Source organism: Struthio camelus, chromosome 4 (genome assembly GCF_040807025.1).
Source record: "Struthio camelus isolate bStrCam1 chromosome 4, bStrCam1.hap1, whole genome shotgun sequence".
Lineage (NCBI taxonomy): Eukaryota > Metazoa > Chordata > Aves > Struthioniformes > Struthionidae > Struthio > Struthio camelus.
The window spans coordinates 6787732-6802294 of NC_090945.1; the positions used below are offsets into that span (position 1 = coordinate 6787732).

The window sequence follows — 14563 nt, forward strand, 5'->3', positions numbered from 1 at the left end:
TATCAGGCGTTACATGGGATGTGAAAAATACCCAGCAGAGATGGTAACTAATCTCGTTATGATAGCATTCGCTCATGTGCGTTTCAAAGACTTCATTCGAAAATGAGTGTCGCGTACAGGGGTGATGTACTTTTGTAGAACTGCGGGCCAGCTGAAAGCATTCAGGAAAGTTTTGTGTTAATTTTAAAAGCTATAGGCAGTTGGCAAGCAGAATCCTGGCAATTTCCATCTGAACAACAAATTAGGGAAACAAATTTCTGCACTATTACAAACTCACTTTCTAGAAATGTTGGTATGAAGGCTCAAGGCAAGAGCAAACACAGCATGTCAACAAGTCTACCGCAGGCAGCCAGCAGATGGCACAGCACATCTCGGACAACTGTAACATTAACCTGTTTTAATGTCGATGGAAAAACGGCGTTTTGTTCAGTTGGTCAGTTCAGAGAATGGACAGAGCCATAAATAGTTCTTTACAATGTATTTTATATATGGAATAATCCTGGAAGGCCACTGTTTACTATGGGAGGGGATGGACGCTGTAATCTTGCTCTAAAAGTGCTTCGTAATGTTTTGTGCTGAAGGGAAAAGAAATCACTGATGGTAAATAGGTCTTGAAGACTTCTATTTAAAAAAGAAGATGCATATTTTCGTAGGGAAAGGACCACAGATGATGGTCAGGAGAATAAGTGTTAAGTGGAGTGAGTTCACAGTTAACAGTATTTGATTTATTTATTTTTTTATTCCAGTAGCACTTCCGGAGAAGCACTGCCGAGTGATGTGCTACCACCATGTGACAAGTGCTCCTCCTTGCCAGGCTCCTGCTTGGCAAGGGCAGGCTGCCCTGCTCCAAAAGGAGCCACAGGGAAGCAAACAGCCGCACAGTCTGCCCCAGTGGTACCTCAAGCAGGTTAGGACTGCCACGCTTGGGCAGCAGCTGTGCCTCACCAGGATTGCTCTGCACGGCCATGGAGATGACTGCCTTAGCGTCCTCTCCATCCGCTCGCTCGGGCTACAGACATTCCAGAGATGGTCGGTCCTGCACTCTTGCACAGAAATGATGCGCATTTAAAAAGCACAAAGTGTGTGGAAAGCTCCAGACGCAGGTATGAGGTGCCTTGTTTGTACTAAAGCTGAAAAAAACTCGCCATTTACAGAGCAAAGCCGCGCAAAGAAGAATCCGGTTAACAGCGGCCATGCATGAATTTGCTCAGTGGCAGGACAATGGTAGCAAGTGAAAAGTACTGGTAGGTGATGCCGCTTTCTACTTCTAGAAAATGTAATCCATAGCAATTACTCTCTCTTGGTGGATGATAAGCATCCAAAGTAAGCCTAGCTTCCCTTTGGATTCTTGAACTAAAAAAAATACAATGGCAGAGAGGTGGATGATGCTTTCAGCATTAGAACCTGGCATTTCTCTTTATACAGGGTAAGGAAAATATATTACCTAAGATGAAATAAATCTGCAGCTGCCCTAAGTTTTGTCAAGATTTTCTCAGTCGTCTTCCAAAATATTGCATTGGCCACAATTTTTGACGTGGCTTTACTCGTACTATTACTGGCAAATACAAATCTCAAAACCAGATGTTTACGTTTCTAAAATGGATTAAAGCATCTGTTAAATTATTTGTAACATGTTGCGTAACTGAGGGCAGCGCTGGAAAAAAACGTCTCCAGGAATCTGTTGACTTTAAAGCTTTGCTTTCGCAATTGTTAGGCGAGATGAAAGAATATTGAAATGTAACGTTTCAGCCTAATGTGAGCATATTGAATGGAGAGTCCTTTTTAAAACCTGCCAGGTTTGGGTATTCTTTTTTCCTCCAGTGAGCCACTACAGTGTGCACTTACTGCCCTGTCTTCGTGAAAACTCTTTAGTCCCGTCTTCTGGAATGGCAGTCTTCTAATGGAAACTCCAATTGGTATTGCCTGTTTGGCTGTCTTAATAGTAAAGAAGGTGTTTTGACTTCTTTACTGTCATCTCTAGCAAAGGGTCTGGACACGCTGTTGTCCATGAGATCTTTTACCCCTCGAAGATGAGGGAGAGGCAGGAGATACTGCAACAGCTTTTGCAGATAAGAAGTTAAGGCACGCGGGAGTCTGACTTCCTGAATGCTTCATGAAATTAAGCATAAATTTAAAGACATTAAAATTAAGAGCTGCCCTTCCCAACATAGACTCTGCTTCAGCGAAGTGCTGCAGCTGAGGGTACTCGGTGTGCGAAAGGCCTGCCAGCTCCTTTCTCGTGTCATTACTTGCTTTAGAAATTTGCCACGAAGGATAGTGTTTCCTTTTGGACCGCTTTTCAACAGCGGGCAGGTGATGTTTTTCTCAGGGCTGTGAAGTCAAGGGTGGAAGACTAGCTGGTTGGGGTTTCTTTTTTGTTGTTGTTGTTCTTTTTTTTTTTTTTATTTCTGAAAGCAGGCCAAAGTTGAATTGGCAGTGATGGAAAAAGAAAAGTGCAAAGAGTGTGAAGTTGGGGGAGAAGGGGAAGCTCGAAAGAGGGGCACAAACAGGCTTCTCTCTCTGTGTCGTTTGGGGGCATCTAGAAGAGTCTAGGTTATAAATTTTTATCACGCTTTTAATGATTAATCCTCTTGGAGGAGAAGAGCGGCGGCTGTCGCGTGGGGGTTGCAGAGAAGCCGGTAGCCCCATCCGCCTGCCTGCAGCAGCCCCCGCGCAGGTGAGGTGCCGGATGGAGGGTGCCGGACCCCCGGGGGCCGCCGGCAGGCAGCACCCCTGCGTCTACGGCCCTGCCACCCTTCAAACACTCGTGCTCGGGGCACTCGCCTTCCGGTGCCTCCCGAGGCCAGGGCAGCGCCAGGTAGGAGTCTGTTACGGGGCTTCACGAAGATAAAAAGGGGCCAAGTCGACCAAAAAACGAACAAACCACCCGCCAAGCGGCCGGCCCTTGGCGGAGGGGGGAGAACGGGCAGAGGCCCGCGAGCAGCCGGCGAGCGCGACCGTTAACGGCCAACGGTCGGAGCCACGCCCTGCCGCGCGAGGGGGGTGCGGCGAGCCCCGCGGTGCGGGCGATTGCGGGGCGCCCTCCGCCGCCGCCGCCGCCTCACGGCGCGGGGGTGGGCAGGAGGCCGGCCGCGGCCCTGCTTCCCGGCCGGGGCGGAGCCGGTGGCCCGGGGCGGCGATGGCGGAGGCGGAACGGGCGCCGCCGCCGCTACAGCCCGTGGCGGAAAGTTCCCGGGACGGGGTCGGCGCGGAGCTGCCCCCCGCCATGGAGCGGCCCCCCGCCATGGAGCGGCGGGCAGAGCCCAGCCCCGCGGCGGGCGAGGCGGCGGCGGCGGTAGCGGCAGAAGAGGGCGACGACGACGACGAGGCGCCCCCTGCCTCGCCGCCTTTCTTCCTCCTCTACCCCGGCCATGGAGGCGCCGCCGCGCCGCCGAGCGTGTGGAGACCCCCGGCGCCCCGCGGCGGGGCCGCCCTGCCCGTGCTGCTGCTGAGCTACCCGGGGCCGGACGGAGCCGGCGGCGCCGGCACCCGTGAGTAGCCGGGGCCGGGAGCCCTCCCTCAGCCCCGGGGCCCCGCGGGGGTTTTGGGACGGACCGGGGTGGGGCGTGGGCAGCGCTGGCGGCCCGCCCGGCTCCCCCGTTGTCCCCGGCTCCCCCGCGGGGAGATGGAGGGGTCGGGGCCGGGCTGGGGCCGCCGCTGTGAGGCGCCGGGAGCTGGGCGCATCCCCGCTGCCGTGCTCCGGTGTGCAGCTTGTGCTTGGGGTGTGTTGATTAAAACGGCGCTAATGCTTTTGCGAGCCCCGCGGGTGAGTCGCTTTCGGCGGGGATGAATCGGCAGCGTGCAGACCTCTGCCTTGATCCCCTGGAAACGGGGCGTCTTTCCCAAAACTCAGCTTAACCTCACAGGGCTTCACGTGGGAGAGGGCCTGTATGCGGTGGCCTCGCTGCTCCCCTGGCAGCAGGGAAACCACAGCGTGGGGTGCGAGTTGGTTAGGGGAGGGGCGCTGAGTGCACTCAGGGACTGCTGGGAGGTGGTTTCTGCGTGCACTCGCGAGTAATGCTGACCCACAAACTCGGCGAAACCGTTGTATTAGGGAGACTACAGTGTCTTCTCCCTTGTCTTGCACCCTTTGCTCTAGGACAAAGCGTGCAGGCCTTTGAAATCTGTCCTTGGACTGGGGACAGATCTCGTGGGGGACAGGAAAGTACCTGCCCGGGCTTCTTCCTTCTGCTGGTTTAGAGAACAAACTGGAAGGGAGGGCATTTCTTGCTGGCCACTTGACAAGGGTGAAGGGCATCGTTAAGTGTGCTCTCCTGTGGGGCTTGTTGGGTGGGAAATAGTTTTCTGCTTTGTAACGTGCTTTGTAACGTGCTTGTGGTGTATTTGGATGAACTGGAGAGCTACAAAATAGTTGCTGTGTATATGTATTTTTTTTTAAATATGTGCCTGTTGAAGAGATCTTCTTCCCTTATCCATCCGTCTTGAAAGTTGCCAGTAGCTTTGTGGTCTGGGCTTGTGCCTGGGTGTGGGAGACGGAGCTTTTTGTTTCTGCTTTATCTCCTTCTGACTACGTCCCGGGTGCGTATTCGCTGACACAGTAATTAATTGTTATGGGGTGAACATCTTTAGCTCCTCAAGGAGAAGAACCCCAGTCTACTTTATTTAAACCTTTAATTAGCAGAGCTGTAACCGGTGAGATAGGAAGTCAATTTCTGTAACCCAAAGAGCAAGCAGTGACCTGACTTGACCAATATGAAGGTCTGTCTCTGACTGCAGACTTCTGTCCACAGACTAAAAATCCCTCCCCACCGACTTGTGATTTAAACTGATTCCTTCCTGTCAGAAGCCTCATTTTTCGTAAATTGGCGTTTACCAGTCAGGAAATCCCTATAGTTGTGTGATGTGTGTGTGAGGGGCTGAGCTATTTCTGGCACGTGAAAGAGTTCTTTTCAAACAATCATGCTTTTCCTGTTCAAACTGTTTTAGCGTGAATTCTTGTGATACCTTTGTAAGAGAGGCCCTTAGGTAAGGGGAAACTGAGGCATCGAGGTGAGCACATTTATTCAAGACTACATGGAGTTAGTATAAACACTCTACAGTAGAGAAGAGCAATGCTTTATCCCCTGTGTTAGTGTAGTTCTGCAGTGGCTATTTGGGGCACGTAAGCTGTGTGAAAATGCCATATTAAAAGTTTGTAAAAGCTTCCTTATTCTTTTCTGTCTTGTTGGTGGTAGCTGCTTGTGCAGAACTGTATGTCAGAGCCCTGCTCAGTGAATAAGTGACTGACACACTGACAGCAGGATCTACAGGCCAGGGGACTTGTAATCTATTTGCATGATGTTTTGGATGCTGTTCTGTTTCTCCTGGGGAAGGTTCTGTGTGTAAATCAACCTTTTCATCAAACCCTGCCTCCCTCCCGTCTTCCCCCTCGCCCCCCGTTTGTTTTCAGTTCTCACATCTCTGGCATTAGCAGCGTTCACTTGTTCATCACTGAGGAGCAGTAGCAGCGGATGCTGCTGCAAAGTTTTGCTCGCTGACTTGCTGCTTTGGGATTGACATTAAAACAGTGCGTAGAAGCACTCTGTTGCGGGAAGGATTTTGTGTTTAAATGCTGAACTGGGTCCTGCCTACCTGTAGATTATGTGGCCTCGGAAGTTGTCATCACTTCTTGCATCTCCTCTAAGTGACAGTTACTCTGGGTAGCATTCGGGTGCTACGTTGTTAATGGTGAGCCAGGTTATAAAGGCAGTTTCGTCTGTGTTGGTATTATTGGGGAAGCCCATTGATGGCTTATGTTTCACAGGGCCTTCTCGGGTGTCATTAGTTGATGTTATGGTAGTGCTTCATAGCACAGCATCAACCACTCTGGATCTGCTGCTCCTTATTCTGCAGTAGTACTTGGAATGATTGCTCATTTCTCCTTCCCTTGATTCTTCAGTACTTGAGTTATTTTTAGAGTTAAGGTAAACCGAGGAACGTAAGGAAGGCTATTTTTGAGTCTTGTGCATGTATTAAAACATGTACTCTGAATGCTAATCCCTCTCTGAACAGCTGTAAACTGAAAGAAGAGATTTAAGTGAAGAGTATTTCCTGCTAGATCAGGAGTACCTCCCTTGAGTGCTCGAAGGCTGTCATTTCCATAAGTAGTAATGAAAACAATTATTTGGTGTAGACATTTATGTGCTACAAGGGAGGTAGTAGCGAATACACTGAAAAATCAATATTGCAAAATATTTTCAACATTTATTTGAAGTGATTTTTTTTTTCCTGTTGTGGGGCGATTGCTAAACCACTCTTTTGAGAGGAGACTTTTCATGGGATTGAAGGATACTCTGTCTTAATCATCAGGTATGTATCTGTCAAGGGAGGAATCTATACCGGAGCCTAATAACATCACAGTAAGACTGAAGTAGCCAATAGTCCTCCTGTTGCCTGAAGCCTTCCTGGGCTATCTATCCCCTGGAAGGAATGCTGTAGCTGATATTGTATTTTGCTGTTGCAAAGGAGAACATGCTGCTACTGAAGAATGTAAGGAATACGTGGATACTGAGGATGAAGAGAACTTTGGGGGAAAGAATGGCTTATAAAACTGTTACCAGGGTGGCGGGGCAGGTATGTCACTTCAGTGCTAATGACATGAAGCCTAGTGAGCGGTGTGCTGAACGTTCATAGGGAACTGGAGACAACAAAGAAGGAAACCAGAAGAATAGGTCTCCTATTACAACTGTTTATTTTCTTTAGTGACTTTTAGTCTCCTGTAGTATTCTACAGTTAATCTTTCTCTCTTACCCAAGTTTGGTTATTCACAGGGTAAGAGAGATGAGATGTAATTCCAAATGTCAAGTGAAGGCAAGAGCTGCTAAGGCAAGAAGATAGCAAAAGCTTTTCATGCCGGAGACACCTGCTTTTGGGCAAACGTCAGTGCCGTTTTCATGCCACAAAAACACAAATGGTTCCAGACAGTCACAGGAAACAAGGAGAAGATTTACTTAAGCGTGATAAGCTGCAGTAAATCCTTATCATACTCTTTAAAATAAGAGCAACTTGATTGTGCTGTCTACAAAAAACAAAACTATTCCTTGCTCCCACTGGAAGCCTACCAAATCATGATACTTCAACTAGTCTTTTCTTCCCCTTGTTTAATTGTTAATTCCCCTTGTTTAAGGTACACTTATCACTGTACCTTCAGTGATAAGTGGTGGTCAAATCCTGAAATAATCTCTACGTTTCACAGTAGGTAGAGAAACAAGCTTGTCGCTTGTTCAGAGAATTAAGAGGTGGTATTGCTGCTTTTGAGTTTGTTAATTTCTTTCTTCTGCCTATTCATATTTTTAGTGTTCAGGGTTCAAAGTGCCACTCTTACTTGAAGTAATGTACGTATCTGTGCTGTCAGAAGGGTCAGAAACAGACTTCTACAACAGCAAAGCTTTGTTACTAATTTTATCTTTTTAGTTTACCTTCTAGGCAAGAGGGACAGCTATCCCCAGGGTGCGTCTGTGTGTGTTTTGTGGTATAGCAGCTCCGTTGGCTCTTGAACCAGGGATATGCCTGATGCTATTTTTTCAGTTGTCACAACTGGTGGAGAGCTATTGAAAGCAGGAACGGGAGGTTGGTCAGAGTGCTGAGAGAGAGCTGAAGTCCGTGGGGGATTGTTTTGCTGTACATCTCTAAATCCAAAAAAGCTGAAGGGTGAGAGAGAAGAGAGATGGGCACCAGAGCAGAAATCATGTTCATAGTTCTGTTGGTAAGAGGTTTTCACATATCTGGCAAGAGCATGCATGGGAAATGGATCAGAATTGTTTCACTTAGAAATGTGGGAGCTATTTTATCTGATCAGATTGTCAGGGCGTCTAAGCTTGCACAGCAACCGCAAATGGGTTACCTGCTTCAGAAAAACTTGCAAGAACCTGCTTGTGATTCATGCTGTTCTTGCACTGCGATATAAACGTTTATATTTCTTCATGATTTTTATCTTGTTTGCATAAGTTACCTGTGGCGTTGTTGTCTCTCTCAGACTGTTGGAGCAGTTATTCTGGAACTCATCAGTGGGTAGGAGTTGTTATCACCATTCAGGTTCCTTCGGCCGGTCATTGCTATTTGCGTAATGGTAGTGGCTTCTTTCATGGCTCTGTGATCTCTGGCTATTTTAAATAACCACAGTAGCACAGGCTGGTTGCAAGCTGGATTTGCTGGCACTGGAAGTAACACTCTGCCCAAAGCTGCCTTTTAATTATTGTAAAATCACCCCTGGAGTCCAAAATGTGGTTGGGGGATTGGTTTGTTTCTTTCATTGTTTAGATCATTCTAATTTATTCATCTTTTAAAATTATCTTTAGTTTTCAGTAAAGCCAAGATTTTAAGTATGAATGGCTGATGGAATTGCTTGCTTTCACATAGTCAAGTCCTAAAATTCAGACAAGCAGTTCATATTTTCTTTTCTCTTGAAAAGATTTTTGCAAACTGCATTGTTTTATAATCTAGCTGACGTCTGTATCTCCTGTTTTTCCAAAGTGTCATCGATAGTAGAATTTTGTAAGACCATTCGGAGCTGTCTGACTTGAGATGCACAAAGTGATTCTTCATTAATAACCTCTGCTTTATTTATTACTGGACTTCTTTTTCTTCTGTCTTTTGGTCAGTTGTTGAACACCAATAGAGCTTTATTTCGTGCCCTTGAATTGCCTGGTATTTTTATCAAAGGCTTCATGAAATACAAATATTTGTTGCTTTTTCTTTGGTGCTTTATAACCTTGAGGTACAGGTCTTTTTGGGGTGGCATGGTGGGTTGTTGTTGTCCTCTGCTTTCTGGGTGGTGATACAAAGCTCTTAGGTCAATATATTGCAGAAAAATCGCATACTTGTTTGTTTGTTTTCCTTTTTTCTGAATACAATTCTTTTTTTCCAGAAGTACTGTAGCCAACCTAGGGCCACTTCCTGTCTTTCTTACTAGTTTTACTATTTTACTACTTGCCTTAACTTACCCCAAAAGTCTGTATTTGAAAGATACCCCTTTTTGTGTGCGTAAATTCAGTCTTATGACTGGAACTTGGAGAATACCATCTTCACTGGCCAACTGAAGAGTTCTTAATGTCTTCAAATATTCATATCAATGGTCTGGAAAAAAATTGTCTCCAAAAATAAACTGAAAACTTCTGTCATTGTTGTTAAAAATAATCAGGTTGTTAAAATGAATCAGACTTTCTAAGCGTATGTAGAGTAGGTTTTTTTTCTTGTGTATTTTCTTTTGCTTTTTGTTTTTTGGGTTTTTTTTTTTTTTGCCTTAGGATGGTAAAATGTATAGTTTTACTGAGGTGAAGTAGCTCTGTGTCTTTTAAACTGGCAGTTGTTTAAAATCTGTTTAGGTTAAAAGATTAGGTTTGTGCAAAACACACCCACAATCTGAATTTTAATAGAGCTGAGCAGTATTTTTAAGTACTTAGTTTTGCTTATTTAAACATTCCTATGTGGCATTTACCGCAGGACCGTTGTATAAAGGAGCCAGAAAATAAAATTGACCTGAAAAGGGAGAGCCTGGCTGCTTTTGTTGAAGAAGCAAATGGTGTAAGATTGAAGTTGCACAAATCATTTTTTAACAAATGTCAGTTGTGATCCTGGCACGTGGGTCGTTTGCCGGGACTGAGTCCAGCTGAAGATCTGTGTGGTAAAAAGGGAGCTGTAGGGTTACACCTGATGTTGCTTGCATTACTAACTATTTCAAAAGAAAAAATGTAAACTGTCGGATAATTAGTTATGTTGGATAATAGCTTACACTCTTGTAGTACTTCATTAATTCTAACGGATTTATTTTGGATATTTGCTGTTCCTTCATGCTGTTTGAAAAAGTTAGAAAGAGAGAAGTGTGTTCTCTTGTAGCTGTTTGCCTATGTTGATTTTTCCACTGGTTATAAAAGAATAATAAAATCTGAACACTAAAACTAGAGGTTGTTGTTAATGAAAGGATATATAAACATCAAATGAGTTAAACTGCTGTCAACATGGTTTATATTCTCTTTTAGGGAGAAGGAATAATAGTAATTGTTGTCATTTGTGAGATAATTCTCCTTTGCACCACTGTAATAATATGCTGCGTGGCTCTTTGTTTATTTTAATCTAATGGGGACAAAGAGTTGCTGAGTCAAAATGTTATGCACCATGCAGGAGGTTTGTACTGAAAGCAACTGCTTCCTCTTGCCCATTAGAAAGAAAAGCTGTAAACTCTATTTTTTTCCAGTTTAATGAATTTTTGACACGAAGGGTGTGCTTCCTTTTTTAAAAAAGCTGTCTGTGTTGGCGTGCTGAAGTCTGTATGAAGTGATCAGTTTTTGTATATCATATGTCTAAGAAATGTACATGCATCCTTTTGAATATTTGTGTAGGAAAAAAGCACTGAGAATATTTAAGGTCACATGCATTAATCATTCATATGTCCACATCTGTACGCTTTTGGTGAACAGTCAGCGTTTTCTGAATTTGCATAGGGAAGGGCAAGGGAAGGCATAAACGCGTCTATCTGGCCGCTACACCTCTGGAGAGCTGCTGTCCACAATATACTGGAGCCACACTGGGATAAAAGAAGTTAAGCTAATTTATTGTTCAGATGGGTGGCAATACCGTGTCATATGCCCTAGTTAAATAGTGGCCTCAAGAATCGGAAAGGTGTGTGGTGACTGGGGGCTAGTGTGTGGGGCAGTCTTGTGTTCCCGAAAGGTGGGGCTGTGGCATGGGGAACACGAGGAGAATCAGCCTGCGGGAAAGGTATGGGACCACGCAGTGCTGTCACTTAGTTCTTGAGAGCCTGAAAGACAATTTATCTACCTGCTGAGAGGTAATACTTCTTAATGAGACTCATCTGAGCAATACCAATTTTCAGAGGAGGTTTTTAAAATGTGAAATTCACTCTAGTACTATACACATTTTTCTTCATCATCGTTCTTCCGTGTCCGCTTCCCCTACCTAAAAGAGCTAAATCTTGGATCACCACAGTGCTTACAGCTAGATCGTGTTTTGCTCCTTGTTTCCCTGAGAGGATAAATCCATCCTAAAATTTCTTTGTTTGTGGGAAATCTTAGTTCAAATGTAGCACCTGAGGAAGTCGCACAGTGAATAAAACGTAAACCTTAACTTGCACGCCTATTGTGAAAACAAAGGTACTTAATCTATATAGCGACATCCAGGCATGTGAAAGGAATACATATGTCTCTTTGTATTCCTCGCGCTGCTAGTCTGCACTCCTTTGTAGTATGGGGGCGACCGATGAGGAATATGTGTGGTGCGTTCTGCTCGCTCACAAATTGACGAGCAGAGTCTGATGAAAAGTGCTGCGGATGATGAGAGCCTAATTGCTGTCCCTGCATCAGCAGCGTCTACGAAGCATCCTGGGAATTGCTTGCCCTACGCTCAGAGCAGCTGATCACATGAGCCTGAATTTTCAGTTCAGTTCATTAGTCAGCCATTTTGGTCAACACCCTGCTTACTGCGCACAACCAATCCTATTAGCACTCGCTGTCCTGGCTTCTCTGGGAGGAAAGCGACCAGCAGTTTGATTTCAGCAAATCTGGATATCTTGTGCTGTATTCTTGCTTTGTTTTTGCTTGGGCAACCATCAGAGGAAGCCCTTTTTCTTCTTTTTTTTTTTTTTTCCTCCCCCTTTCATATTTCTCACCTTTTTTTTTTTTTTTTTTCCTTTTTTTCCCCCCTTCTGCTCTGATGCAGAAGCCAGGTTTTCTGTAGTCGCTTAGGATCAATAGCCTTTAGCGTAGCTGAAGACGACGACAGTTGATTGGAAAGGAAGGAGGAAGAGAGAGCGTGAAGGAGCAGCATTTTTACCTTGCTTTATCTATGAAAAGGCCAGAGCAGTTTCTGTGATCGTGAGCATATCTGTCCTTAATAGCAAGGTATTTCTTATTTTCTGCCTCAGAAAGCTTTTCTTTTTAGTTCTTTTTTTTCCTGTTGTTATTGTTGTACCAGCTGAGTCATCATGTCTGCTCTGACGCCTCAAAGCGACATGCCAACCCCCACCACAGACAAGATCACTCAGGCTGCCATGGAGACCATCTATCTTTGCAAATTCCGAGTGTCGATGGATGGAGAATGGCTCTGCTTGCGTGAGCTGGACGACATCTCACTGACACCCGACCCAGAACCTACCCATGAAGGTACGGTCACGTTCTCTGCCTCGGGGTCCCTGCAGCCGGCGCATTGTTACAACCGCGGCACGAGTGGGAGGGGGTGGCTCCGAGATGAGGTGCTCTTGTCCTGTGCGGAGTACCTGGACGCAGTGTGACATGTTAGAGAGCCGAACGGATGCTTCAGATAGAATCTGTTGCGAGTGTCTTCAGTAATCTACCCTTTGAGGAGAGGCAGATTTGTGCTTAGTTGTGATTTTTTTAAGATGTATCGGAAAATATCGGATTTTCATGTCACAGGAAGAAAATATGTGTATTCAGTGATACGTTTAGTCATGATGTTGCTCTTAAAACACGGCTTAGAGCTGTATTTGTCAACTGTCAGCCTTTACAAATGGAACATACTGGCAAAATACTGACTTGTATCTGCCTGTGGTTCATGGGTAGTTTTCGGAAAGCCCCGAGCGATTAGGTACTTATGCCTAATGTTGGGTGATAATCCCATCGCGAGTCTACCAGCTCACTTCTGTTGAAAGTGTCGTCTTTTATAATGGCTTGGAAGCCTGAAACATCTAGATGCCACATACCTTTCTCTGTTTTTGAATAATGATTTGTGGTCTGGGTTGATGGTGAAAAAGTTTACTAGCAGGTCAGGTGAAATGAGGACTGAAAGCTTTGTGAGTATTAAAAAAAACCAAGAGGACAGCCACACATTGCCGTACCAATGAAAAAGCAGAGGAAGAAGGAGAAACAGTGAATTTCTGCAGGAAATTTGCGTGGTAGCTTGTGCTCCCGTAGTCTCTTAGCACCAACGCTGCTGGGTTCTGAGTGCCCCTTGCTGGATGCCAAGCATGGCTCAGTCTTGCCAGGAGGGGACTCCATCTTTTCGTACTAGGCCCTTTCCTGGTAACCGCAGAAGTGCGGCTCCACCAAGTAGTCTTGTTCGATCCAAATCAGTAATGGCTTATTATATTGTTGTCTTGCTGGATGAAGCAACTTTAAAAATTGGGGAAAGGATTTAAGTTTTAAAGTCAATTAAATTTCCAGATGGAAAAACCCTGACACTTCATTTGACAACAGCTTTCAGGGGTAGCAGCTGCAGGGTTTGGATTTGCTTGCTCAAGGTCTAGTCATACAGAGAGACATTAGAAAGAGGTTTCAACAGAGGAGGCTAAAGCTCCCTCTGAAGCATGTCCCAGGGTTTTAGAGAGGTGCTGCAGGCTCAGAAATATGGAGCCGGAGCAGTCAGCATAAGGTGAGCTGAGGGTGCAGTAATTCAGCTGGCTTCCTATTTCCATGCTCTTTTTTTGTGCGGTATACTCTTACTCAGACCTTGTTCAGTCCTACTTGTATGTTTTGGGAATTTCTTTTTCTTTGTATAGTACATTCTAATGTAGGTGGATTGATATTTCTCTCTTTCTCTCTCTTTCTCTCATAAACACTAAGTACCCTTTTGGCTTGTTATACCTATATTTAGGTTAGTAAATGACCTTTTAAGAAATCTGGGAGTCTTCTCTTAGTACAGCTTAGAAAACCGTTGCACCTGCAGCTTGGGGGTTATCTAGATCCACAATCCACTGTCCATGCCTTTTTTTTTTCTCCCTGTTCACCTTCTCCCTCTGGACAAACACATAGGGGAAGGTCAGCTTGGATGAATCCAGTTTCTGTAATAATAGAGTTTTTCCAGATTGCTTTTCTTCAGTATGTTGAAAATGTGTCCCATTTTTGTAGTATAGCGTATGGATTGCTGTCCTGCGTGCTGCTTTGAAAACAATTCAAACACTAATACTAGAGGAACTGTTCCCCCAAACTACCAAAATAATTATTTGTTTTTAAAGCTCCAATTATAGTCACTTTATTGCAAGTACCAGAAATGGTTGGAAAATAGTACTGGCTCATTTCACTGACATGTTATGTAATACATATGCCAAAAATGATTTTTTTAAAAAAAGCCATATCATAATAACCTTTCTGGAGATATTTATACATTCATAGCTTAAGAAGGTTGCTTGTTGGGAGGGAGAAGGACAGTTTCTTTTTGGACAAAAGTGATATTTTTAACAGAGGTGATAAGTGCAGGAAAAAGTATTCATAATGAGAAAGCTGACACAGCTTTAGCCATAGCACTGGAAGTGCTGTGACAGCATCAGCATTGCTTCTGCCTCCTCAGTGCGTGCAAGGGTTCGAGGGACAGGATGACAGGGCTTACAAATGCCAAATGTTGGAGAGGACAAACAAGAGGTTTGGGGCCTTGGGGTGGCTTGCTTGAAAACATGTCCATAAAATTGATGTAGGAAGGCAGGAATTCTGATGCAAAAAAACTCCCAGAGTTTTGCCAGAGGCAAAACTAGAGGCTGCCGTTCTTTATTACAAATCAAGACTCAGGAAAAATAAAAGGATACAAGGATATCCTTTATATATAAAGGATATAAAAGGATACAGTTGCAAATCCAACAGCCTGTTAAAATAAGAATTCC

At 44.9% G+C, this 14563-nt stretch overlaps 1 protein-coding gene across 13 annotated transcripts in view; it reads left to right on the forward strand.

Moving 5' to 3' along the window:
* The first annotated feature begins 2427 nt into the window (after positions 1–2427).
* The window catches only part of RUFY3 (RUN and FYVE domain containing 3), a 59045-nt gene continuing 46909 nt past the window's right edge, over positions 2428–14563 (forward strand). For 5 of the 13 annotated variants that reach the window (XM_068941267.1, XM_068941265.1, XM_068941268.1 and 2 more), the window contains exon 1: positions 3121–3491. In XM_068941267.1, coding sequence (XP_068797368.1) covers positions 3140–3491 — 352 coding nt within the window. In that variant the 5' untranslated portion in view covers positions 3121–3139. Of the gene's footprint in view, positions 2819–3120; positions 3492–3529; positions 3767–11325; positions 12117–14563 lie in introns of those variants that run through there. The other 8 variants (XM_068941284.1, XM_068941275.1, XM_068941280.1 and 5 more) reach the window with 7 other exon arrangements.